The following is a 26,805-nucleotide window of genomic DNA, read 5'->3' as shown; positions in this document are numbered from 1 at the left end:
AACATCTTTGTTGGTATGTGGTGCTGAGGATCGAACCCGGGCCGCACGCATGCCAGGTGAGCGCGCTACCGCTTGAGCCACATCCCCAGCCCTGAAGTGATTTTTAAAAAATAGAGAAGAAATTCTAGCTACTCAGGAGCTGAGGCAGGAGGATTACAAGTTCAAGGCCAGCCTTAGCAATTTAGTGAGACTCTGTCTCAAAAAATAAAAAGGGCTGGGATGTAGCTTACTGGTAGAACACCTTGGGTTCAATGCCCAATACTGCAAAAAGAAAAAAAACAGTTTTATTAAAACTGAAAAGGATCAATAAAAGTATTGAAGTCCAAGGTATCAGCAGCACTCTTAAGGTCAGTATTGTAAGACTGCTAAGGACTATAAATGTAAATTAAATATTTATCAGTTTTGTAGTGAATTCCTATAATTTTATGTTTTTTTATCCATTTTAATTATAAGTTGGACTTTCTCATGCCAAAAAGCTCAGTGACCTTGATAACAGTGTCTAGTTCTGTACTCTAATCTTTTCCCTCGCTTCCTCAGTGTGGTCAGTCCACACTGCTGCCTTATACCTCTGTTCACTGGTGGCCACTACCTTGTGGGACAGCTACATGTAGCCTGCTTGACTGATTCTGCCAACCTTCATACCCTATGTGGACTGTCCACATATGATGACCTCTTCCCAATCATTGTGTGACCTAATGTATGGTGGGGGGACAACAGCCAGCGTCTCATTAAGGGGTCCTTGCTGAGGCTGGCCTTGAACTTGCAGTCCTCCTGCCTCAGCTCCCGAGTTGCTGGGATTTCTTCTCTATTTTTAAAAAATCATTTCAGTAAGATCAGAAAAGGAGGAGGTTGTAGTTAAGTACACACATTAACTCCCATTCTCCAGGATAATCCAAACCACCTTAATCTCAGATGATTATTAAGAAACAAAGCATAAATACTCAGAAATATTTACAGAACGTGAAGTTCTGGATAGATGTAGTCCACATGGGTTCTGGAACTAGACAAAAGACAAAAGGGCTCCAGTGGTTTATTTAAGAGGGTACATCAAAGACAAAGATAAGGGTTCAAGGGCAGCATCTTACTTCCTGATGTCTTGCAGTCAGCAGGTTGAATGACATCTTGACAGGTCACACCCATCTCAGGTGCTGTGTGGGATCTTTGGCAGAGCTTGAGGGGGAAGTTCACCTGCATCAGGTGGCCAATCCCTGTAGGGGGTGCCTCAGGGAGTTCCCAGTGCCAGACTTTTCCCCTCAGGAGGCTGCTATGTGCAACAGTCCACACATAGCCCATGGATGGCTCTTGACACTAATGCTTGGCCCACTTGCTTTAAACTACCAATTAAAATTACCTTAAGGACACTTATTTGGGTAACACCCTGGACCCAGTACTGTAAAGGCTTTGGACCACAGGTCGTCCCCATCCCCCGTCCCCCATCCCCCCCCCGCCCCCGCCCCGTGCTCACTGATCTGTGTGTGTCTCCAGACATGCCACAGGGATGTAAGGGATAAAACATTTTTCTCCACTTTATGCCTCCTAATCATTGGAGGGGTGCTTGCCATCTTAAAGGAGTGAGTATATTTAATTTATTTACTTAGGCTTTTTAAAATTTATTTTAAGTTTTTTTTCCCCCTTCTCACTGTCTTTTAAGGAATGAGTATATTTTGCATGGCAAGAACATAATTAATTTTCTTAGGATAAGCTGTGACTTCTTATCTCCTTGTTTGTCTGTCTGTTTATCTATCTATCTATCTATTTTGCAGTACTGAGAATTAAACCCTGAGCACTCTGCCACTGAGCTACATCCCCATCCCTTTTTTAAAATTTTGAGACAAGGTCTTGCTAAGTTGCTGAGTTTGGCCTCAAACTTGTGATCCTCTTGCCTCAGCCTATCAAATTGCTGGGATTATAGGTGTGCGCCACCACACCTGGCTGAACTGTTAAGTTTTGCGGTAATTTATTACCCAGCACTAGATAACTAATTTAGATGTTAAGAAAGGCTTTATGAACAGGAAAAAAGAAAAGGAAAAAGAAAGGCTGCATGAATAATAGTTGGAGATTTTAATACCTACTTTTGGTAGTGAGAAGATCAATTATGCAGAGATCAACAAGGAAATAGAAGACCACTATAAACCAAATAGACCTAATAGACTTGAACAGAACAGTCTACTTGACAAGAGAATACACAGTCTTCTTAAACATGGAACATTCTCCATGAATGCTATCTATAAAACAAATCTCAATAAATTTAGTTTGAAATTATAAAGTGTATTCTCCCCAATGTAATGAATATCAATAACAGGAAAAGTGGAAACTTTACAAGTATGTTGAAATTAAACAGCACTTTTCTAAATAACCAGAAGAGTCAAAGAAGAAATCAGAAGGAAAATTAAAGAGTATGTTGAGATAGAGCTGGGCACTGTGGTGCACGCCTGTAGTCCCATTGGCTCAGGAGGCTGAGGCAGGAAGATCACTTTTAGCAATACAGTTTGCTAAAATCAGTAATGAAAGCTGGGACATCATTATTGACCTTACTTATAAAGGAATATTGTAAACAATGGTATTGTAACAAATTGATGTCTTAGATGAAATGGGAAAATTCCTAGAAAGCCATAAACTACTAAAACTAGGAAGAAATGGATAATCTGAATAGACAAATTTAAAAAATGGTAATTTGAAAACTTCCTGCAGTGAAAAGTCTAGGTTCAAATGGCTTCACTGGTGAATTCCACCAGATATTTAAAAAGTTAATATTGTGTCAATCAACTTTTCATCACTGTGAAAAAAATACCTGAGAAAATCAACTTAATGGAGGAAAGATTTATTTCGACTCAGTTTCAGAGGTTTCATGCCATAGTCACTGGGGCCCCGGGATCCCTGTGGGCTTGGGATACGGTGGAACGTCATGGCAAAGAATATGTGGTGGTGCAAAACTCCCCACTTCATGGTAGCCAGGAAACAGAGCAAGGAGCCGTGTCCCAGTATACTCTTCAAGGATATGTGCTCAATGACCTCCTTCCTCCAGCGAGGCCTGCCTTCTAATGTTTCTGCTACATCCCAATAGCAGCATCATTTGGGGACCAAGTCTTTAGCACATGTCCTTTGGGAATACATTTAAGATCCAAAACATAACAAATAGTAATCCTTCATAGGCTCTTCCCAAAAAGAGAACAGAGGAGAATATTTCACCATTCATTCTGAGTCTTATATTAACCCTGGTACCAAAACCAGATCACAACATCACAAGAAAATAAAACTGTGGCCCAGCATCCTTATGAACACAGAAAAAAGTACTCAACAAAATACTAGCAAACCAAATCTAGCAACACATGAGGATTGTACATCATGAGCAAGAGAAATTTATCCCAGGACTACAAGGTTTATTTAAATTTGAAGATCAACTAATACAATCACAATATTAATAGCATAAAAGATAAAACCATGCAATCATCATGGGCACGTAGAAAGCATTTGACTATCTGGGTATGGTAGTGTAAGTCTGTAATTCTAGCTATTCAGGAGGCTGAGTAAGGAGGATCACAAGTTTGAGGCCAGCCTGGGCAAACTTGTGAGACCCTATCTCAAAATAAAAAATATAAAGGGACTGGGAATGTAGCTCAGTGATATTGTACCCCTGGTTTCCATTCCCAGTATGCAAAATAAATAACTAGTGCAGGGCCAATTAGGCATCCCCATGCAAAAGAATGATTTTGAACCCTGCCTCACACCATACACGCAAATCAACCCACAATGGATCATAGACCTAAATGTAAGATCTAAAACTGCAAGCGTGGTAGAAAAAATGGGGGTAAATATTTATGACCTCTAATTAGGCAGTGGTTTATTAGCTATGACACCAGAAATATAACCAACAAAGAAAACAGATTGGAATTCATTAAAATTGACAGCCCAGTTAAAGAGGGAACAAGGAATTTAGATAGTTTCCAAGGAATACGTACAAATGGCCAGTGAAAGATAAAAGATGGAAAAGATATGAAAAGACACTCAAAGAAGACGAAAAGATATGAAAAAAGATGAAAATCCCAGCAGCTTGGGGGAGGCTGAGGGAGGAGGAAAAGGGGTGGGGAGGTGGCTCAGTGGTTGAGTGTCCTTGAGTTCAATCCCTGGTATCCAACCCACCCCACCCCCCAAAAAAGAAGAAAGATACAAAAGACATGAAAAGATCCTCATCATATTGTTAGGAACATGCAAATGAAAACCATAATGCGATGCCACTTTATACCCACTTGTATGACTTTATTAAAAAAGAAATAATAACAAATGTTAGCAGATATGTGGGGAAATTGGAACCTGGTGCATACATAAAATGGCACAGATACTTTGGTAAACAGTTTGGCAGTTCCTCAAAATGTTAAATATTTTTACTAGTGTGTGGTGGCATTGCCTGTATTGCCAGTGATTCAGGAGGCTGAGGCAGGAGAATTGAAAATTCTAGGCCAGCCTCTGCCTCAAAATAGAAAGTAAAAGACTTTGGATGCAGCTCAGTGGTAAAGTGTCCTTGGGTTTAATACCCAGTACCCCCACCACTCACGAAAGTTACACATTCTTAACCACATGATCCAACAGTTCTCCTAGAGATAGGAAAATATGTTTCCACAAAAACTTGTACAAGAATGTTCTTAGTTGAGGGGCTGGGGTTGTGGCTTAGTGGTAGTGTGCTCGCCTAGCACGTGGAGACCCTGGGTTCGATCCTCAGAACCACATAAAAATAAATAAATAAAATAAAGATATTGTGTACAACTAAAAAATGTTTTTTTTTTTTTAAAAAGTATGTCCACCTACAACTAAAAAATAAATGTTTTTTGTTTTTTTTTAAAGAAAGAGAGAGTGAGAAAGAGGGAGAGAGAGAGAGAGAGAACTTTAATATTTATTTTTCAGTATTTGGCGGACACAGCATCTTTGTCTGTATGTGGTGCTGAGGATTGAACCCAGGCCACACGCATGCCAGGCGAGCGCGCTACCACTTGAGCCACATCCCCAGCCCAAAATAAATGTTTTTTTAAAAAAGAAGGTTCTTAGCAACATTTCTTTTTTAAAAAAATAATTTGTTCTGATTTGTTATAAATAACAGCAAAATGCATTTCTTTTTTTTTTATCTTGCCCTAAAGGCATTTATTTATTTTTTAATATTTATTTTTTAGTTTTCAGTGTACACAACATCTTTGTTTGTGGTGCTGAGGATCGAACCTGGGCCGCTCGCATGCCAAGCGAGCGCGCTACCGCTTGAGCCACATCCTCAGCCCAACAGCAGAATTTCTATTCATAGTACACAAATGGAGCACAATTTTTCATTTATCTAGTTGTACACAAGTAGAGTCACACCATTCGTGTCTTCATACATGTCCCTAGGGTAATGATGTCCATCTCATTCCACCATCTTTCTTACCCCCCTACCTGCTTCCTTCCCCTTCCTCCCCTTTGCCATATCTAAATTTCCTCCATCCTCCCATGCTCTTCCCCCACCCCCATTATGGATCAGCAGCCACTTATCAGAGAAAACATTCGACCTTTGTATTTTTGAGTTTAGCTTATTCACTTGGCATGATATTCTCCAACTCCATCCACTTACCTGCAAATGCTATGATTTTATTCTCTTTTAATGCTGAGTAATATTCCATTGTGTATGTGTGCCACAGTTTCTTTATCCATTCATCTATTGAAGGGCATTTAGGTTGGTTCCACAGTTTAGCTGTTGTGAATTGAGCTGCGATAAACATTGATGTGGCTGTGACCCTGTAGAATGCTGTTTTTTTTTTTTTTTTTAAGAGAGAGAGAATTTTTTTAATATTTATTGTTTAGTTTTCGGTGGACACAACATCTTTATTTTATTTTATGTGGTGCTAAGGATCGAACCCAGCACCCCGCGCATGCCAGGTGAGCGTGTTACTGCTTGAGCCACATCCCCAGCCCCTAGTATGCTGTTTTTAAGTCCTTTGGGTATAGACCAAGGAGTGGGATAGCTGGGTCCATTCCAGGTTTTCTAAGGAATCTCCATACTGCTTTCCAGATTGGCTGCACCAATTTGCAGTCCCACCAGCAATGTCTGAGTGTGCCTTTTCCCCCATATCCTCACCAATACTTATTGTTGCTTGTATTCTTGACTTCACTATTTTTTTTTTGGTAGTGCTAGGGATTGAACCTAGGGCCTTGTGCACATGAGGCAAGCACTCTACCAACTGAGCTATATCCCCAGCTCCATTGTTGTTTATATTCTTAATGACTGCCATTCTGACTGGAGTGAGATGAAATCTTAGAGTGGTTTTCATTTGTATTTCTGTAATTGCTAGAGTAGCATTTCTCTTAAGAGCCAAGTGTCCGTTAGCTGAAACATGTTCATCATATTTTTTTTGGCAATAAAAAGGGATTATTGAAAAATGCTACAATATGGATGGACCTCTATTAGATTCAGTGACAGAAGAAGTTACAAAAATATGAGATATTGTAGGATAAAGTAAAGGTCCATGGAGACAAATCTGTAGAAACAAAAAAGTAATTCAGTGGTTTCCTGGCCTGAGGCAGGATGGGAATGAGGAATGACTGCTAAAGGCTACAGGATTGGGCTGGGGATGTGGCTCAAGCGGTAGCACACTCGCCTGGTGTGCGTGCGGCCCGGGTTCGATCCTCAGCACCACATACCAACAAAGATGTTGTGTCCGCCGAGAACTAAAAAATAAATATTAAAAAAATTCTCTCTCTCACTCTCTCTTTAAAAAATAAAATAAAATAAACCTTTAAAAAAAATAAAGGCTACAGGATTTCTTTATGAAAGTAATGAAAAATTTTCTAAAATTAGATTAGGTGATGTTTACCCAACTTGGTAAATATACTAAAAAACTTAAATAAATATATAAATATAAATACACACACACACACACACACACACACACACACCTATTTACTTATTTTTATTTGATACTGAGGATTGACCCCAGGGCGCTTTGCCACTGAGCTACATCCCTGGCCCTTTTTATTTTTCATTTTAAGACAGGGTATTGCCAAGTTACACAGGTCTTTGCTAAGTTGCTGAGGCTGGATTCTAATTTTTGATCCTTCTGCCTCAGTCCCTCAAGTTGCTGGGGTTATAGATGTGTGCTACTTGGCTTACTTAACTAAATACTTACGTGAGTGAATTTTATAGCATATTAACTATATCTCAATAAAATTATTTAAAAGAGACCTTCAAGCAAAGTTCAGGTATTGTTGGAAAACAGTGTGGGAGGGTGGACAATCCTGGGAGAGTATGGATTGTGCCAGAGAGGCACGAGATACAAGGGATGTTTGTGAAGGAAAATCAAAGGGAGTCTCAAAGACTACCCTCATTTCTGACACCAAAAAGGTTTGCGGGTCCTCAAGCTACTCTCAGGTTTGATAATTTTCTAGAAGGACTCACAGAATATACTGAAAGCTGTTTTGGTTATAGTTGATCATTAAAGTGATACAGATGAAAATCAGCCAATATCCGGGGCACATAGGACAGAGTCTAGGAGAATTTCCAAGCCTGAAGCTTCCAATCCCTAGCACTACTTGTTCTCCACAGCCAAGCACTGGACAGCTGACAGTGCTCTCAGCAATAATTTGTGACAGTCCACAGAGTCCTGCTATCCATGGAAGCTCCATCTGAGCTTTTGTGTTTTTGAAGTTTTTACTGTGGCTTGGACATATAAGTGTGGTTGACCTACTTGCATGGCTGACCTTAGTTTCTAGCCCCTGTGGAGGTAAAACTGATTCTGCATACCCAGGATTAAATTTAAAAAGTATATCTATATCTATCTATCTTATCTATCTATCCATCCTCTCATGATTTTATACATTCCAAGGATTTGGAAATTAACTCTCAGGAGCCAGTTCTCTCTGTAGGTAAGATTTACTACATAGGGAGTGATTCAGTTTGTCTGAGTGTGGGTTATTTATTTGTAGGGGAGTTGAAGGTTAGATCAGGAGGCTAAAGTTGTGCCATATTGTTGGAAATTCATGGAAGCCATTTGACATGAGAGCTGTTTCTAAGGAAATTAATCCAATGGTAGTTATAAGATATGTGGTACCCTGAAATGTTGTTTAGAAGAATTTGGAGAATGTTGCTGAAGTTGAGGCAAGAAATTACAAGGGCTTAATTCAGACTAGTAAAAATTACTAATCTTTAGTAGATTACCAATCTGTATAATTATAAATCTAAAAATGTATGTATCCTCAAGAAGGACCCAAATGGGTTTTTTATATTTTATTTTGAGACAGGGTCTCACTAAATTGCTTAAGGCCTCAGCAAGTTGCTGGGGCTGTTTTTTTTTTTTTTTTTAATTTTTTAGTTGTAGATGGACACTGCCGGGTTTCTGTTCTCTCGACTAAAAGGCTCAGGGGTCACTCTAGTTAAACTGGGCTAACTGGGCTGCACGAAATAACCACACCAGAGACACAAATACCTTTTTCTTTGGGGTCGCTGTGACGGCTCCTCTGACCGTAAGGGTCTGCAGAAAGAGAGAGAGCGCGAGAGCCCGTGCTGACCCCTTTTATTGAAGAGAAGGTATTCAAATGAGGCAAGGGGTCAGGTTTCAGGGGGCTGAGTCTGTCTTCATGATGTCCACTGTCAGCAGGTTGACTGACACCTGGGTAGGCCACACCCAAGGGCACAGTAAGAGAAGGGGACACACACAAGGCACTTCCATGGAAGATTCTATCCTAAACAGGGCAAGGGGTTATATTACAAAGGAACAGGTGAGCATAGCTTCACCCATTTCTGTGACTGAGCGCCTCAGCACCCAGCTGGGGAGTGTAACTCAGTCACCCATAAGGTTGGCCTCCCACAGGACATAGTACCTTTATTTAATTTATTTATTTTTATGTGGTGTTGAGGCTCAAACCCAGTGCCTCACACAAGCTAGGCAAGTACCCTACCACGAGCTACAACCACAGCTCCCTGAGGCTGGTTTTGAACTCAGGACCCTCCTGCCTTAGCCTCCCAAGCAGCTGGGTGCCATCGTACCTCTTTTTTTTCCCCCCTAGAGATACACACGAGAGTTTACTTGTTACAGCTGACAGATAAAAGCACATCCCTCCAGTTTTTAAATTTTTTTTTAGTTGTTGATGGATTTTTATTTTATTTATTGATATGTGGTGCTGAGAATCAAACCCAGTGCCTCTCACATGCTAGGCAAGCACTCTAGCACTGAGCCACGACCCTAGCCCTTAATTAAGCTATGGCTTTGATACAGTTATCTGTGTGTCTCTCCCCACCCCATTTTTTTTTTTTTTTTTTAAATACTGGGGATTTGACACAGGGGTGCTTTACCACTGAGCTACGTCTTCAGCTCTTTATTTGTTTGTTCTTTTTGTATTTATTTATTTCAGACATGGTCTTTCTAATTTGCCTGGGCTGGCCTTGAATTTGTAATCCTCCTGCCTCAGCCTTCCATAGCTGAAATTACAGGTGTGCACCATTGCGCCCTTTTAAAGATTGTTTGCTCTTCAGATCTGATTTGTGATCCAGAAGTTGGTACTGAGATTGGTCATAGAGAAAAATAAGTTAAAAATGTAACAAGCCGGGCACAGTGCCATACACCTGTAATCTTAGTGTCTTGGGAGACTGGGGGTAGAAGAATCACAAATTCAGGGCCAGCCTGGGCAACTTAGTGAGATCCTGTCTTAAAATAAAAAACAATAAGAACTAGGGATGTAGCTCAGTGGTCAAGCATCTCTGGTTCAATTCCCAGTACCAAAAAAAAAACAAACAAAGTGACTTGAAATAAATACTTGGGAACTTGGAGAACAGGGATAACGTGGGTTGACTGTATGTAGATACAGTAATATTTATAGTAACAATGTGACCTCTTCCAGGGAGTATTCAGGAAATTGTTCCAGAGTGGCGGGGGTTCCTCCTCCAGTGCATTTCAGTTGAGACACCTTCTTTTCCTTCTAAATGACCATAGTTCTTATTTATTCATTGGCTTATTAATTTTTCTTCTTTGTGACTGAGAAGACCACTTGTGGCCATTGCTGCATTGAAAGTAGTTACAATAAGAGGAGGATTAAACAGATCTTCAATAAGTAGTGCTTATTAGGGCCAAACTGATGGTAGCTGTGGTAAAATATTGTGCTGCAGTGACCTCTGACATCCTTGTACTACAGTTGTACTCAGTGTATATCCATTGTACTACAGGGACCCATGACATCATCATTTTTTTAACACCTTTATTTATTTATTTTTATGTGGTGCTGAGGATCAAACCCAGTGCCTCATATGTGCTATACAAGTGCTCTACCACTGAGCCACAGTCCCAGCCCCAGCCCGACCCATGACACCCTTTAAGTGAGGAAAATTTTATTGCAGGGAGCAGTCTTTTATGAGACTTAAAGTAATGGTAGTAGGCATAGATATCACATCTCCAATTTAGGAGTTATGATATAGTTAGAAGAAATTTGCTTTTCTCTCCTTTGAATTTTCATTAGGTTTAGATGAGAAAACCAGTGCCAGGTGGTTCTAGAGAAGAAGTGTTATAATTTTCTCTTGTTAGATTACTTGTAATGAAAACATTCACAATTTTCAGTGGGTGTACCTCCCATCCCATCTTTGTTCTGGACCTTATGCATTATATCAATTACTGTGACAGGAGCTCATCTTAACTTTGTTCACAGTATGAGAAAAGCCTTAGCATTTCCTGACAGCTTTGTTGATGCACTGAAAAATGTAGCAAGTAGGTGTATATAAAAAGGAAACTGGAACCTATCCTTCTTGTATATCTACCTTATTCCTAAAATATTTACTGCATCTCATTATGTATATTAAGCAATGTTAAGTCATGAGGAGAATAGGATAAAAAAGTGTGTGAATCAAATGTTGATTCTAAGATTTTGTTAGGGTATAAGTGGTGTGTTCAGAAGAGGAAGAGATTGCATATGGCTGTGGGAATTAGGAATGTTTGAGGGTTAGTGGAAATATTGCAGGGTTAGGTGTGAAAAAGGCCCTTCTCTGAGGCACAGAAGGAGGACGGTGGAGGCCATTAGTAGGGACTGCCACATAGCTCTTACAGGATGCATGAAGGGTTTTCAGTACCGGAGAAAAAGGCAGGGACTTCCTTTAGCTCCTGCTAAGCATGGCCAACTTGGTTAAAAAGATTTATTTTTAGATTCTTTGGTGATTCAGGTCTTACTGTTTTCTGATTACCTGTAGTTTTCTGAAGTTTCCTAATTCGACTTAGCATATGTATAGTAATTTAAATATTTTAAGACTATTTTTAGGGCTGGGGATGTGGCTCAAGCTGTAGCGCGCTTGCCTGGCGTGCATGTGGCTGGGGTTCAATCCTCAGCACCACATACAAAGATGTTGTGTCCGCCGAGAACTAAAAAATAAATGTTAAAAAAAATTCTCTCTCCCCACCTCTCTCTTAAAAAAAAACAATTTTTAACTGTAAACTTTACTAGGGAAGAAACTATTTTGTTTACTATCTTCCCAATATTTAGCATATAAGGGCTTGTGTATTTTTCACATTATTTTATGTATCTAGAATGTGATTCTCATAAAATTTAAAGAGCGTGTGCCAGCTTGGTCTTCCTAACATGTTGGATGGTTCCAAGAGTGAGCTTCTCGAGAGAGCAAGGGAGAAGTCATGGTATTTTTATGACCTAGTTTTGAAAATCATGTAGTGTTACTTCTTTAATATTTTATTGGTTAAGGTAATCACAAAGTTTCTCCCAAGTTCAAAGTGAGGGAATCGAGACTACTGAACTTGATGGGAAGAGTGTAGAGTGTAATGGTCACATTGAAGAACATGTGAAATGGTAGATCTTGTGTAGGCTGTCTTTGAAGAAGATAATCTGTTATAGTTGTTTATAGTTTCCATCAAATTTGGAAATGTTTTGGGGTCCAGTATTGTCACTGGTGTTTCTTGGTTCTCTTTAAAAGAGCTTGTCAGACAGCTTTTTTAATACGTTATGTTTTTCTTTTTCTTTCCCTTCTCAGACACATTTAATCAAACCAGGCACCAGAATGCTAACACTCTTTCCTGGAGAGAGAAAGCCTAGTATTTCCTTTACTCAAAGAAAAAGTCCATCTGTAGAGGTTCGGCAGACCAGCATTGCTTCCTTCTTTACCTCGCAGCCAGGTATGATGACCCATATGGCAACACTTCATTATCCACGGAGCACAAAGGAAGATGTTCATTGCTCCATGTTGCAGCATTTATGAGATGTGAAACCAAAGTATCAGGTTAAACTTAGCTGACTTATTGTGTTATAAAATAAGAAATTATTGCCTTTTGAAAAGCAGTATATGCATGTTTTTACAAATATATTTTTTCTGATTCTGTTTTCAGTTTAATACAAATATTTGCATTCACTGACACAACAGTGGGGAAAGATGTACTTGAGAGCCATCTTGGAGCAGGTTGCTTATAGAGCAGGGGTTCCTACCAGTTGGAGGGCACTGGGAGGAATCTTCTCTGATTCAGGATTGCTCTGTATAAACCGTCAAAGAGCATGTGCTACCTAAGTTGACTATGGCCTCACTAAGTTGCTGAGATTGGCTTTGAACTTGCAGTCCTCCTGCGTCAGCCTCCCAAGCTGCTGGGATTCTAATATGCCCTATATTAAGCACACCATATGAACAAAAACTGAGCTGGAAAAATAGGCTGTGGTCTGATGTATATATATGTACGTATAGGTCATGGGGAACATCCATGTATTTCATTAGGGGAATATAAAATCTGTGGTTTAGATTGTTCAGGAAAGAACAGCGAGATTAAAAGCAGCCACAGGCCTGGGGATATGGCTCAAGCAGTAGCGCGCTCGCCTGGCATGCGTGTGGCCCAGGTTTGATCCTCAGCACCACATACAAACAAAAATGTTGTGTCTGCCGAAAACTAAAAAATAAATAAATCTTCTCTGTTAAAAAAATTTTAAGGGGCTGGGGATGTGGCTCAAGCGGTAGCGCGCTCGCCTAGCATGCGTGCAGCCCAGGTTCGATCCTCAGCAGCACCACATACCAACAAAGATGTTGTGTCCGCCAAGAACTAAGAATAAATAAATGTTAAAATTCTCTCTCTCTCTCTCTGTCCCCCTCTCTCTCTCACTCTCTCTTTAAAAAAAAAAAAAATTTTAAAAAGCAGCCACAAAGTTATCTGAAGAGTCTAAGTAAGATCCCTGCACTAGGTAATAGTGCCTGGTACTGATTGCAGAAAAAGCCAATTAAATCCTGCTCAAAGCAGTTTTCCTGCATTATAATATCTGTCCACTCCTGTTTTACTAGGAATGACAGATGGTGGCAACCAGAGGAGTGTTTCATCTCACATAGAAAGTCACATCAACAAAGAATCAGAGTCCAAGACAGATACAACCCAGCCAGACCATTTGATCCAGGACTTGAGGGATAATGACATTACACCTCCTTTGGCCACTTCAACCCCTGCCGATATCCAGGAAACTGCACTTTCTCCTCTATCCTTGCAGACTTCTGGCCACCACAGTTTGGGAACCCCATTTTTAACTCTGTTGCCTTTGCCCCAACCTGCCACCCTTGTCTCTGCTGGTGAGAATGATGCTTCACTGGCTTTTTCCTTCACCCAGGACTTGGAAAGTTCTTGTTTGCTGGACCCAAAGGAAGGAAAGAAGGATTCTCTCAGGAAAACGAAATGGCTTCTTGGATCTAAGAACTATCAGGACCTGGAGAGAGACATCAAAGTACCTGGGAGCAAATGCCATCAGCTCTTGGACAAAACTAAATTGGAAAAGAAGATGTCTGCCAAAGAAAACAGGCAGGCCCCTGTGTGTCTTCAAACTTCCAGGGAGTCCTGGAGTAGAGAAAAAACAGAATCAGTGAAACAAAGCCCTTGTCTCCTTTCTGGGTTTTCCTGGGAGAGTGAGAAGATTGATAAGGATTCCTTGAGTCAGCTTTTCACTGAAGATTCTCAGGGACAGCGAGTCATTGCCCATGACACTAGAGTGCCTTTCCAAGATTTAACCAGTGCCTGGAATCGGGGCCCAGGGCAGTTTCCCACCAGCTCTCCAGCTCAGTGCCAGGATGGGACCATTCAGTTCAACCTGGAGCCTGACTTGCTCTTTACCCAGGATTCTGAAGGGAATCAAGTTATCAGGCACCAATTCTAAATGTTTATGAGGGTTTGGTTCTAAAATCACCTTGAAATGGCAGTGTTGTAGAAAAATATCTTATAAATGTGGATGAGGGGAGTGTGGATTTAGGTGGGAAAGTATCATGGGATTAATTAAACTGTTAGTGTTGAGTAATTTCTTTGTAAATAAAGTGGGTTGAGACAGTATAGACTGGTATCATGCTTTTCCCTCAGAAAGGTAGACTAGAGTTCCCTGAGTATGATGAGCACTGAGGAGGCACGGGAGGAACTCATCCCTCCATTAAAGAGCCTGTTAGTCAACCTGTATGGAACCATCTCTGCCCTTTCCCATGCTCGATTGGGTCCTTTCTTAAGGGTGCGTGTTCTTTTCATTTCTAGCTGTAAATGTACCCATTCAACCTAGGCTTGGAACCATTATTCCTGATATCTTTTTATTGGTTGATTGATTGGGTGTGTGTTTCGTGTGTGCAGTGCTGGGGATCAAACCCAGGACTGCACACACGTTAGGAAAGTGCTTTGCCACTGAGCTCTGTTCCTAGTCCATTCCTGATACTATTTTGAGAGAAAAGGCAAATCTCCCCAACCGGATGGGGGTACTCTTTTTTATTATTTTTGTGGTGGTTATACAGCATATTCAAGTTCTGTACTTTGTTTAAATAGTCCCTCTAAAAAAAAAGTGTGATGTATATAACCTAGATGTAGCTGTTGTTACTCTTCTTTCACAAGGTGTAAAACAAGTGGTAATTAAGACATTATTACCAATTTTATTTTTGAAAAAGAAACTTTTTAATATATTCTGTCATTGCCCTGAACAGATCTTATTTGGCCCTTTCTTACCCAAAGCATAGTCCACAAGGTGGCAGTTTCTCATGTTGCAGGTAGAGTACCTGAGGCTTAAACAACCTCTAGGGGCAAACCTGTAAGTATAAGATGGAACTGCTTTTAAGAGTTTAGGGCAAAATCTCTCCATAATGGGGAAAGAAACTTCCTAGGGAAGTTTACTTTTACTAAAGTGCAGGACCTTGAAAAAAGAGTAAGCCAGGAGCCTGTTTAAGAAAGTTCATGTACCTTAAAATTAATAGAAATCCTCTACCCTTAAAGGATGCTGGATAATCACAACTCAAGAGATGGACAAAGAAAATGTACTATTTCTCCAAATCCTTCATTTAATATCAGCTAGTGTTTCAACCCAAACACACACAGTATACATACCTAGAGAAAGGGCCCTGAGGGCATCTGAGTCATGCATGCATGATGCAGTTAAGTATGTACCTTGGCCCAATTCAATGGAATAGTCAGCCAAGGGCCTGAAAGGATGGTATGCTCTTTCCCCTCCCCATTTCTCTTACCTACTGGACTTACTAGAGTCCGTGGAAGAAAAGTTTTCAGTCGGTGGAAGTGATGAGGCCTCAGGGCCTTGGAGGGTAGATTTGGTTGTACAGTATTATAAAACATGTTTAAGAAAAAATAGCCTAGGCCTCCCAATAGCAGCCCAAGTCTTGGCTGGTCCAGTGGCCTGAACTCTACATCTAGACAGGGAAGGTGTGACTGCTGGGCATTGGTGTAGGTTTATGATGGAGCAGCATAAGATATTCCCTGCCCTGTGAACATGTACATAAACACTTGTAGCCCCTTCCCCTCAGCTCTGCTCTGCTGCAAGAAAGCTGCTGAGAGTAAGTGACAGCTGGCACAAGGTGTCTGGTGAGACCAGTTATGGGGTCTAATGCAGTGAAGTCAGTCATTCATTTAGGTCCTATTTTCACACAGGGACAAGGAAAAACAAACTTCTTTCATTCCCCTTAAGCTGAGACTCCACCATATACAACTACCTGAAACAAGTGTCTCAGCTCAAATGGAAAACATATAATCCAGCTCTTCTCTTTCAGCCCAAGATCTAGCTTGTCAGCAAGACTGTATTGAGAGGCAGAAACATCTGCGGTGAGGAAGGCAGCTATTGAAGGAATTCCAGGAGCATGAGACTGAGTTTGCAGAGTGGAGTGCCATCAGTTTCCTTTTCTACTGATATCTTCTTCCTTCAAAGCAAACTTCCTCCTTAGGACCTCAGAGATAAGCACAGCAGGGTCTTCCTCCTTCATTAAACTCCGGGTCCTAGAGTGACAACAATAGCTTGTATTTAGGGTGAACTTGCTCTGTGTCTGCACACAATATCTCACTGAATCCTCAGAACAATCTTGTGAAGCAGCTGCCATTACAAGTCCCCTCTACTAATGGGAAAATGAAGCACAGAAGGGCATGCTGTTTGTCTACAGTCATTGGTAGTCATTAAACAAGTGATGAATCCACACTTTAAAACCAACCTTGCTAGTTCTCAATCTCACTTAATTAGAAGGCTGTACTACTTCTGGAAATACCTATACATAAGGTATAGGCAAAACAAAGGACCACTGGCCTCTGGTAGCTACACTTTGGCTCCCACTTTATGACCCTATCTTTCCTTAGTAGCTTGTCCCGAGTCTACATGGGAAGGAACTGATGACTCTTGGCCATTCTGACTTGTTAGTTCTGAGGAAAAGTTGTGTTGAAGATTGCCTTCTAGGGCTGGGGATGTGGCTCAAGCCGTAGTGCGCTTGCCTGGCATGTGTGCGGCCCGGGTTCAATCCTCAGCACCACATACAAAGATGTTGTGTCCACCGAAAACTAAAAAATAAATATTAAAATTCTCTTTCTCTTAAAAAAAAAAAAAAAAGATTGCCTACTACCTTGTCCTCCCCCCAGGGGAGCTGAGAGGGAGACTTTTATGAGATTCAGAATCATAGAAAAAAATTCACATTTCATAAGGAACTCTTGGGACCAGACTAAGATAGACTCAAATTACCTGCTATATCATGTAGTGATGCCCATATATTTTTTTAAAAAATATTTATTATTTTGTTTTAGTTGTAGGTGGACACAATATCTTTATTTCATTTTTATGTGGTGCTGAGGTTTAAACCAAGTGCCTCACGCATGCTAGGTGAGCATTCTACCACTGAACCACAACCCCAGCCTCACCCATACATTCTCATGAAGGTGTTCTACTGGTCTTTAGGTAATATATAGAAGAGGCAAAATCCACCATTAAACCTTAAAAGTAAATGACTGGTTTATCATAATTCTGAACTCTTGTGGTCAGGGCTACTTTCTTTCTCATTCTTAGTCATCAACCTAGCTTCTTCTATTACAAGGAGAAAAAAATCCCAGGACATAAGTGGGAGGAGGGACTTCGCAATAAGGATCCGGTGAGCTCCAAGCAGCTCAGACCATACCTGGAGACACTGGAAGGGCTTTTTTTCAAGGGGGCTGGAGGTGGTCTCCCCAGACTCCAGCATATTCCCACAGAAACAAGAGCTCCACTCCTTGGAGATTCTGCTTTGGTAAATTTATGGTGTATTTTTAACAAACCTGAGCAATTACAGGTTTAGAAACTACCTGTGAATCTCAAAAGCCTTATTCTAAAAGCCTTGTACTTGCAAGGGCTTTTGCATTATGGACCAATATCTTTTAAAGCAGAAATCCTTGACTTTCAGAAATTCTCCTTGCACCAAGACTTCTATAGTTTTACTGTGTCATATAACCTAAGTCTGCTGTTGAGACCCGGAAACACTGCTACTTAGCAACATGAAAACTAAATGATGAGGCCACCTAGAGACAGAAGTTGGATTAGATGAGCTTCTCTGTAAAATTCTCACTAGTCTAACATTTGGTTGGGGGCAACTTAACCCAAAATGTGAAGTGTTGCTCCTTCCTCAAACTGGGGTCCCAGCACTAGGAACCATGTAGTTAGCAGGCTTTATGAACCAGTGACATAATGGCTTCTACCAAGGACTTGTGTAGTGTGCTGCATCCAATCACCACAGGCAACTTAAATAGGAAACTAGGTCTCCCTGTCAACTACTTACAGATCTTGGCTCTGTTTTATCCGGTGAAAGTCCTTCAGGATACCCATCATGTCTGCAAAGCTGCTGGCCTTGGACAGAGAGATGCAGTCATCCTCTTCAGACGAGCTGCAGGTAGCTTTGTGTTCTGGTTTACAACATTCAGGGCTGGCAGAACAAAGCAGGGGGACTGATGGAAGCTCAGGGACCTCTACCTCGGTCTCCTCGGTGATGTCACTAATGACAAAGGAAGTTGTAGAGTGGAATGAGGATCCAAAACAAGGTAAGGGAGAAGAGACATTTGAACTTCCTGGAGATAAGAAATCTGGCGTTAATGAAGCCGAAGCTGAAAGAGAAAACAACAGGCATGGATGGACATTGGGGCTACAACACAGCAGTGATCTCTTCTCCCCACAAGCACTGCCTATAGAATCTATTTATTTCTTGGGCTGACACTATGGCATTCTGGGAGAGTACAGGATGGTATATACAGCTAGTGATGGGTCCCTCACTATCCTTCCCACTTAGGGGTTCAGAAAAATGGGGAAGCATGGGGCTCTTGTGTTCCAGAAGGACAGAAAAATCTATCCCATAAAAGCCTCAGAGTTTCCATGGTGGGCTACAGGGTGACAGCCCTGGCTTGAATTTATGCAACAGTGACAGAGGCAAGGCCCATATTTGTTATTTCTTTCACTGGGACACTGCTTTTGATTCTGCGCCTTTGAATCTTATTATCTGTGAACTAAAACTATTCGGGGCAAAAACTAGAATGGTGGGGGCCTTCTAGTTTCCCAAATCTTTTTTTCTTTTTTTAAAATATTTATTTATTTATTTTTTTAGGTGTAGATGGACACAACACAATGCTTTTATTTTTTTATGTGGTGCTGAGGATCGAACCTGGGTCCCGCTTGTGCTAGGCGAGCACTTTGCCGCTGAGCCACAATCCCAGCCTTCCCAAATCTTAATAGACAGAATTTCCTCAGTTTCTAAGAAATATTCTCTGATTTTTTTTCATAAGCTAGTTCTGCTTATCTTGGATGACCAAAAAACAAAACCAAAAACAGCCAAGAAATAGAAATGGGAAATTTAAGTGCAGTCTCAACTGATAAAGTTTAGCACCTATGACTGAGTCATTAAGAATCCTGGGCGAGATCCACCTGTTGCTTGTCCATGCCTCTGCTCAAGGCTGGCTCCCACCCATTTCCATTTGTTCTGCCTTAACTATAGACAGAAAGCTGGAGAGGTGACCTCTGGTAGAAAGGACAAGGAAAGAGAGGATAGGTGCTTAAAGGGGATACATCTTGTGGTGGTGGTGAATGCTTACTATATTGAAAAGCAGAGTGTGTGATCTTAAAGACACCTGGAAGAAGGCACTGATTTTTGTGGCTAAGGGAAGAAATCTGCCTGAGGTCATAAGATGAACAAAAGTTTTGTTCCTAACCAAACCATTTATCCCAAAGTGACTGGTGGAAATCAACCAAAGGCCAACAGACTAGTTGGGCCTCAGGACAACCCCAGGGCCTTTGGCTTAAGCACCATTTTCCTGCCCAAAGCCAGGGGTAAAAGGACAGCCTATTATATTATAGCTCTGAATCAGGGGCTCCTACCTGCATCAGCTGCTACTATCTTGGCAATCTGGCTGCGCAGGTGGCTCAGCTCATCCTGCAGCTCAGTGGTGCGGCTTAGGGCTGGCAGGGCTGGTTTCTTCAAGGCCAGGAGCCTCTCCTCAGACCCACGCAGGTTGGGCACAGAGGCATTGCGCTGCATGACAATCAGAGGACTGGGCTTCCAGGTATGCCTCAGGGGCCGTGTATCACTCCTGGACCAGAGAAAGATAAAATATGTCCATCACAGACAGATGGCCACTGCATCCCTTCTAAAATTCCTTCATCTCCTAAGTTCTGCTCCCCTCTGAGCCCACAGCTTTCATTCCTGTTGCCTCCCAACCCCCAGCCTCTTACAAGCCCCTCCTTGCTTTCTGCCACTTTGGGGAAGAAGCTCCCCACTCCTAGCTGCTGCCTTAGCTACCTGACCCGGGCATATGTCTCCTCTTCATCTGCAGCAATCCAGGCAACGTCTGCCAGAGTAGGGACTGGGGGCACATCTCTCATGCACAGGTCAGAGATGTTGGGCAGGGTCTGTGGGGAAGCAAAATTCACCAACATTTACTGACACCATGATGAGCCAATCAGAGATGGCAGAATGCACAGGGTAGGATGGGAGGCATCTAAGCCAGAATTAAGTTTTGGGAAGACTTCCTAGGGTGGTGGAAGGGGGTTCTTGGTTGCAAACAGCTTGAGTAAGGAGTTCAGAAGCAAGTTTCTTTAGGGTCTTCATTGGGACTAGTCTCAGTTATTTTTTCTTTCTGTTTTTGGTACTGGGGGGATTGAAACCTAGGGTACTTTATCACTAAGTTACAAGCCCAGTTCTTTTATTTTTTAATACAGGGTCTTGCAAGTTGCCCAGGCTGCCTTGGAATTTGTGATCCTTCTGCCTCAGTCTCCAGAGCCACTGGGATTAATGGCGACCACAGTCCGCTGACTTAGGCCTGAATTAGTAGAGGTGGCTACTGTTTAAAATTATATTGCCCTATAGGTTTAAGAATACTGATGTAGGGCTTGGGTTGTGGCTCAGTGGTAGAGAACTTGCCTAGCACATGGGAGGCATGGGTTTGATCCCCAGTGTCACATAAAACTAAATAAATAAAGGTATTTAAAAGAAAAAAAAAGAATACTAGAGCTGGGCATGGTGGCACATGCCTTTAATCCCAGTGGTTTAGGAGGCTGAGGCAGGGGATCAAGAGTTCAAAGCCAGCCTCAGCAAAAACGAGGCACTAAGCAACTCAGTGATACTGTCTCTAAATAAAATACAAAATAGGGCTGGGGATGTGGCTCAATGGTCCAGTGCCCCTGAGTTCAATTCCCAGTACCTCAACCCCCCCCAAAGAAAAGAATACTGATGTAAATTCATCAACTTGTTATATTGACGGTAGATTTCCCCTGGTTAGCTCTGTATATATACCTTTATAGCTAATTTAGTTTATTTTTTATGTGTGGTGGTTGTGGTTTTCTTTGATGCTAGGTGAATCTATAGTCAGTTGGGATCTACATTATTATGACATTGATTTGTTTTTAATTTGCCTTTATTTTTATGTGGTGCTGAGGATTGAACCTGGGTCCTGCCCGTGCTAGGCGAGTGCTCTACCACAGAGCCACAATCCCAGCCCCTGTTTTTAGTTGTTTTGTGGTGCTGGAGATGTAACCCAGAGCGTCATGTATGCGAGGCAAGTGCTCTACTAGTGAGTCCCAGCCCTACCACTGTTTTAAGCAAACCTGATAACTGAATATTTAAATTAAAAAAAATTAACTGTACAAAAGCAACCATAAAGGAATTTTTAAAATCTTTTTTTTTTTTTTTTATATTATAGATGGACACGATACCTTTTTGTATTTTCTTACTTTTATGTGGTGCTGAGGACTGAATCCAGGCCCTTACATGTGCTAGCTAGGCAAGTGCTCTACACTGAGCCACAACCCCAACCCCATAAGGGGATTTCTTAACCCCTCAACCCAAATGAACAATCACCAAGGAAAAGAGTGGCTGAGTAAATGGTAACGTGTTAAATGAAAAAACAGGAATCAATCTCATGCTGACTATGATTAAAACAAAATCTGGGTGTGGTGGTACACAACTATAATCCTGGCAACTTGGGAAGCTGAGGTAAGAGGATCACAAATTTGAAGCCAACCTCAGTAAATTGTAACACACCTAAGATAATAAAAAAATAGCACATACCTATATGTGAATTAAATGCAAATATTTCTGCTACAATTTGTTTGGTAGGTGGATCAGGAGCTGATAGCTTCTGTTTTTAGCCAGGTTCCTTAAGTGAAACCCCAGGGTCAAAGCAGGACTTTCACTGACCCAGGAGCTACTGCTAAGATGGGCCACTTCAGGAAGGCATTCATTTGCTTTTCTGGATTAGCTCTGAATGTTCCATTGTTCTTGACAACTAAATCAATTAACACAGTTAAGTACTTTGCACAGTGTCTGACACAAAGGATATGCCCAGTAAATGTCAGCTAGTTTTACTAATACTGTTCACATGTACTCCTGCACTGAGAAAGCCTATGTCCTTGATTGTCTCTGCCCAGTAGCATTTGGCCAATGGACTGGAATGTACAGTCAAGTGTGGGGACAAATCATGGAGTCAGTAACACTCCCTAGGTGTATTCCCTGTTTCTGATACTTCTAAGGCAGCCAGAACTACATCCTGCCCACATCCTTTAGGTAATTCTGAATAGCTGGCAATATGGGTCATGGGACAACCCCTCATCCACACATATTTCCAACCCCATTCCTGGCTCAAATAGACATCACTTCTAACTCTAGAACTAGTTCCTACACAGTTAGCATCATTTTTGTTCTGCCTGGGCTCACATTCTTTCATGTATATATTTCTGTCTCTTCTGTGTGGGCAGAAAGCAGTACTTCTTTTATGTCCCAGCTTCCCAAACTCACACACCTTAACCACGTAGCCCTGAGGTAGTCCCTAATCATGAGTTCCTAGAGGAAGACCGCTAAGGCTAATACTATGTAGCCTTGGACTGCAGAAGGGGGTCTGAGAGACCTGGGCCAGGTAGGAACCTCTGCTAAAGAGTGGGTGTTAACAGCTCCCTAGACACAGAGGTAAGACTGAAGGAGCCCAGTAAAAAAGTGGTCACATTTGGCCAGAAAGAGGATGGGGACAACAGCCTCAGAGAACTACTAAAAATAGTGCCCGAGTAGCCAACCCAGGGCTCATGAAAAAAGCAGAGTTCCAAAGACAGCACTCTGTCCCATGTGGGGACTTGCCAGGTTGTGGGCAAACACCTCAGAGCACAGACATAATCTGTCTGGAGATTTGATTCAGCAAATGCCTTTGGCCTGCTCTGGTAAAACTGAACTGTTGGAAATCCAAGTCAGCAGAGACAACAAAGATGCAGTGAAAGATTATTAATTTATGAGCAAATGTAAAGTCTTGAGCATTGTGGTAACAGATTTGTGTCCAATCATAGTGACCAGGATCTACTATAAGCGCTTAATAAATATTTCCTGAACAACTGAAAAAGGGACCAGGAAACCAGGTGGCACCAACCTCCCACGAGGTCTGAGCCTCTACTTTCCTTGCCCTTCTAGCACTCACCTCAAATGATGCCCGGGGACATGGTTTCAGGGGTAGGTTGGTCCCAATTCTTCTCACTACACTTCGAGCAGCCCCATGTGGCTTGTTTTGCCAGATTGGAATAGTCTAGAGCAGAGAGACAAACAGCTATGACCTCAGAAACAACAAATCCACCTATTGTCTCTGCCCTCTCCTCTTTAGCAGGGAGACTTGAATTCCCAACTCTAAGGGACAGGGCACCCTCTGGCAGAAAGTCAAGTTCAATTATGAGTGAGTGCAGGTTCTCCAATTGCCAGCCTTCACTTTGGCCAGCATTCAAAGGGACACCTGCTGCTTCTAAGAAAGTTGGGAGGTCCCAGGGAAGGGGCTAGGAATAGCTGGGTGTAGGGACCATCTAGGTTTCCCTCCCTTCCCTCTTCACAGAAAGGCAGAAACATATTGACTCCTGAAGTGTCCCCAAGATTATAATAGGTTCTTCCCTGGGGGAGGAGGGAGGAGGGCAGTCTTGCTCCAGTTCTAAGCATCCAGGGGAAAGGAAGAATGAATTAGAGTCTCAGGGCCTCAGTAGGTCCAGGGCTCAACTTTCCCCACCTTACCCATGCCCTGGAACACCCCTTACCACATTAGCTTCCATTCCCGACATTTCAGCCAGCTCCTGCACTTGAAGGACAAGGTAGCCACAGGGCAGCTCGGGGAGGCAGGACGTGTGACTCCTTCATATCAGGCCATCTCAAGGAACCACAGATTTCCCTTCCTGTGAAATAACCCCCACAGAGGGGACTCAATGGACACCACCAAAGTTCCACAACACCAGGCCCTGCAGAGCCATGACTAAAACCAAGTCCTCTGAAGCTTCACAAGGGAGAAAACCAGCCCAAGAGGCTGCCCTCAGCTAACACTGGCTTCTCCAAAACCACACTCTTTTAACGGTTGTGTTTCAAATTTGCTGGGTGAGCTTGGCTAACCCAGGGAGACTTCCTGGATCCTAACGTTTCCTGAGGCAAAACTTCAAAAGATGTTAATTGAATTCTCTGGTAGCTATGAAGCTCCTAGAAGAGTCTAAGTGAAAATATCATGGAAGCTCTGCACTGATTCTTGAAGATGAGATGCAAAAGCAAAGCATGGAAAAGCACTGCTAGGCCCCCACAAGGGGGCAGGAAAGGAGACTCAAAAGCAGCTGGCAGAAATGTCTCAGCCAGCTCAGGCCAGTCTCAGTCTACTGAGCTACAGGGAAGAGAGACTTTTTTTTTTTTTTTTTTTTTTTGCAGAAGGGGTGTGTGTGTGTGTGGGGGGGGGTTTGCTGGAGAATCAAACCCAGGGCCTTGTGCACAATACTAGTCTCCCACTGAGCTGTACCACTAGTTCAAAGACCCAAAATTTCCCTACCTAGCTTTGCAGCTATAGGCAAGTCATTTAACCTTTCAGAATGTTAGCTTTTCCTATTTTAACAGATGGAGAAGCCATCACTCCGGGCCCTTAAAGATCAGTGAAACTGGTAGGTGGGTGGGGGTGGGGGCAAGGAATTTTAAGGTGCTTAGTGAACTTTAAAACAAAACAGGTGGGGTCACTCCTGATTGCACTCTCCACAGCTACCTATGCATGCAGCAGATGGGGTGAGTGAGCTCATGCATTAATACCCATTAGTGCCAGGCCCTGAGCTGTAGGGGTTGTGGAAGGAGTAAGACACAATTGTAATCCCAAGGCACTCACAGTTCAGCAGAGAGACAGGACCTGAACTCATTACCCTAAGGAAGCCTGAGGATCATTACTTGGCAGGCACACTAGGCAAATGACCTGGCAAGTTCTGTGCCCTGGCCCCCAGGCCCCATGGTGAATTCAGAGAGAGTAGGAAGGGAAGAAAACACAGAAAACAAGTCCCACACAGGAAGGGGAGGGATATGTAAAGAGAGGCAGAGTGCCATAAAGCTGCAAAGGTATCTGGGTACAAATTAGGAGGGGTGAGAAGTCATGGGGGGGGGGAGCCCTGGGCCAATTCTGAAGGGGACAGAATGGAGTGACAACAGCTCTCTCCAGAGAGAACTCCTTTAGAGAGTTTCTCTCATATCTCAGGAGACAGTGTAACAACTTTATGATATACGTGGAGAAAGGAAGCTGGAGAGAGGAAGGGATTTGTCTAGGGTCACTCAGTGGTCATGCAGTAGGAAGTGCATTAAGTCTTTTCAAGCTTTGCTGCCTCTGTGCCAGGCTCTGTACTCAATGTCAATGCAACCCACAAGTTCACTTAGCAGTGCCTCTAGATCTCCCACTTCAGTCACTACAGCCACTCCCTCTCCACCTTGCCTCCAAGATTTGGCTGGGCCTAACCTTCACTGCCAGCCGGAGGCATCTTTCCAAATCAGTGTTTAAAGCTGGCCTGCTACAGCCAACAGGACTAGACTCCTCTCATGGCCTGCAGGGTCCCCGTAAGAGCCACCCCCATCTTCCCCGGCCCTCTCTAGGCCAAGTTCCCTGCCGGTGACAAGGCCTGTCTGGTCTGGCTGGACATTAACAGCCACACCTCCTGTTTCTCCCTTGCCTTCAGCCCTCTGGCCACGCTGTCCTGCTGCCAGACTCCAAACAGCCGCCTCTGAGCCCCGAGTCACACTACTGCCTCTGCTGGAAACACTCTGGGAGCTCTGCTCAAGCATCCCTCCACCCCGACGGGGTCGGTCCTCTCCCGATAACGCGCAGCGCCCTGCCTCCTTCGGAGGCCGCTCAAAACAGAAACTGTAACCAACGCTTGGCCCGGAGGCCAGGAGCTCCCGGGGCGCAGCTCGCCGCCTGCCAGGCCCCAGCAAGCGCTTAAACATTCCAGGAATTCAGGGGACAGCGGAGGCCAATACCAACTTTGCTGGAAACCCCGCCCACGTGTCACTGCTGGAGAAGGCTCCTGCCCCGAGCGCCAGCGGCGGTAGGTCTGAGCACCTCGGGGCTGCCACGGCCGTTTCCGTGGCGGCGGTCCGGACGTTTGCGCGGCCTCCCCCGGGAGGCTGGGAGCTGCTCCAGAGCGGGGCCTGGTCTCGACGGCACTGGGCCCGGCGCCCCGCCGAGGCCGGGGCGCTCAGCAAACTTTGCCCAGCGCAGCAGCGGGCGGAGACCTGCACGGACAGCCCCCACGGTTTCCGCGAGGGACCTCGTCAGGACGCGTCCCCAACCCGGGCCAAGGTCGGCCAAGTCCTCGTCGCCTGCCCAGCGGCCGTTGGACCCGCAGGCCAGGGGCCGGAGTGCGCGGGAGCGAGGAGGCGGCAGGGCAGCGCAGCCTGGACCAGAAGCCTCCGGTCCGGCTCGGTCCCTGTTTGGGGGTGACTCGTAAAGCAACCACCCCTCGGAGAATCAGTTTCCCCCGCCACAGGAGGAGGACAACGGCGGCTCCCGCGAGAACTCACGCGGGAACAGCGGCCGCCGGCTGCGCTCGGCGCCCGGCGCCCGGCACCCGGCACCCGGGCCCTACCTGCCACAGGGCGGAAGGACCGCGCCCCCGCCTCCCGGGCGGCCCCCAGGATATTTCTCACCTCAGACTCCGGCTATGGGACTCTCTCACCTCACGGCCCCTCCTACCGCAGCAGCCGGCCCAGCCTCGACCGCCCTCACTTCCGCCGGCCCGCCTCCCGGAAGCTGTCCTCTGCAGCTGCGCACCGAACGGCGGCCCCGCGCGCCCTGGGGAGGCCGG

The 26,805-nt window shown here is 43.6% G+C and overlaps 2 protein-coding genes across 7 annotated transcripts in view; one reads left to right on the top strand and one right to left on the bottom strand.

The window, feature by feature from the left end:
- Positions 1–16,803, top strand: part of Aunip (aurora kinase A and ninein interacting protein) — a 22,833-nt gene extending 6,030 nt beyond the window's left edge. The window contains exons 2-4 of the mRNA XM_005317623.5: positions 11,972–12,113; positions 13,256–14,081; positions 15,981–16,803. Of these exons, the coding sequence (XP_005317680.1) occupies positions 11,972–12,113; positions 13,256–14,081; positions 15,981–16,038 (1,026 nt within the window). The 3' untranslated portion in view covers positions 16,039–16,803. The remainder of the gene's footprint in view (positions 1–11,971; positions 12,114–13,255; positions 14,082–15,980) is intronic.
- Positions 14,859–26,805, bottom strand: Mtfr1l (mitochondrial fission regulator 1 like). 6 transcript variants are annotated; one of them, XM_078025637.1, is made up of 7 exons: positions 26,648–26,805; positions 23,755–23,889; positions 23,157–23,261; positions 20,000–20,109; positions 19,579–19,790; positions 17,996–18,281; positions 14,859–16,205 (listed from the first exon to the last, which is right to left on the bottom strand). In XM_078025637.1, the coding sequence occupies exons 2-7, from the start codon at positions 23,776–23,778 to the stop codon at positions 16,100–16,102; spliced, it is 843 nt and encodes a 280-aa protein (XP_077881763.1). In that variant the 5' UTR covers positions 23,779–23,889; positions 26,648–26,805; the 3' UTR covers positions 14,859–16,099. The 6 variants fall into 6 exon arrangements, with proteins under 6 accessions (XP_077881763.1, XP_005317681.1, XP_013219687.1 ...); XM_005317624.5 differs by having other exon boundaries at positions 17,996–18,317; positions 26,648–26,804; XM_013364233.4 differs by having other exon boundaries at positions 17,996–18,317; positions 26,587–26,756.

This window comes from Ictidomys tridecemlineatus, chromosome 11, assembly GCF_052094955.1.
Source record: "Ictidomys tridecemlineatus isolate mIctTri1 chromosome 11, mIctTri1.hap1, whole genome shotgun sequence".
In the NCBI taxonomy this organism is placed as follows: domain Eukaryota; kingdom Metazoa; phylum Chordata; class Mammalia; order Rodentia; family Sciuridae; genus Ictidomys; species Ictidomys tridecemlineatus.
The sequence above is the reverse complement of the archived record's forward strand: the minus strand, read 5'-3'. Positions and strand labels throughout refer to the sequence as shown.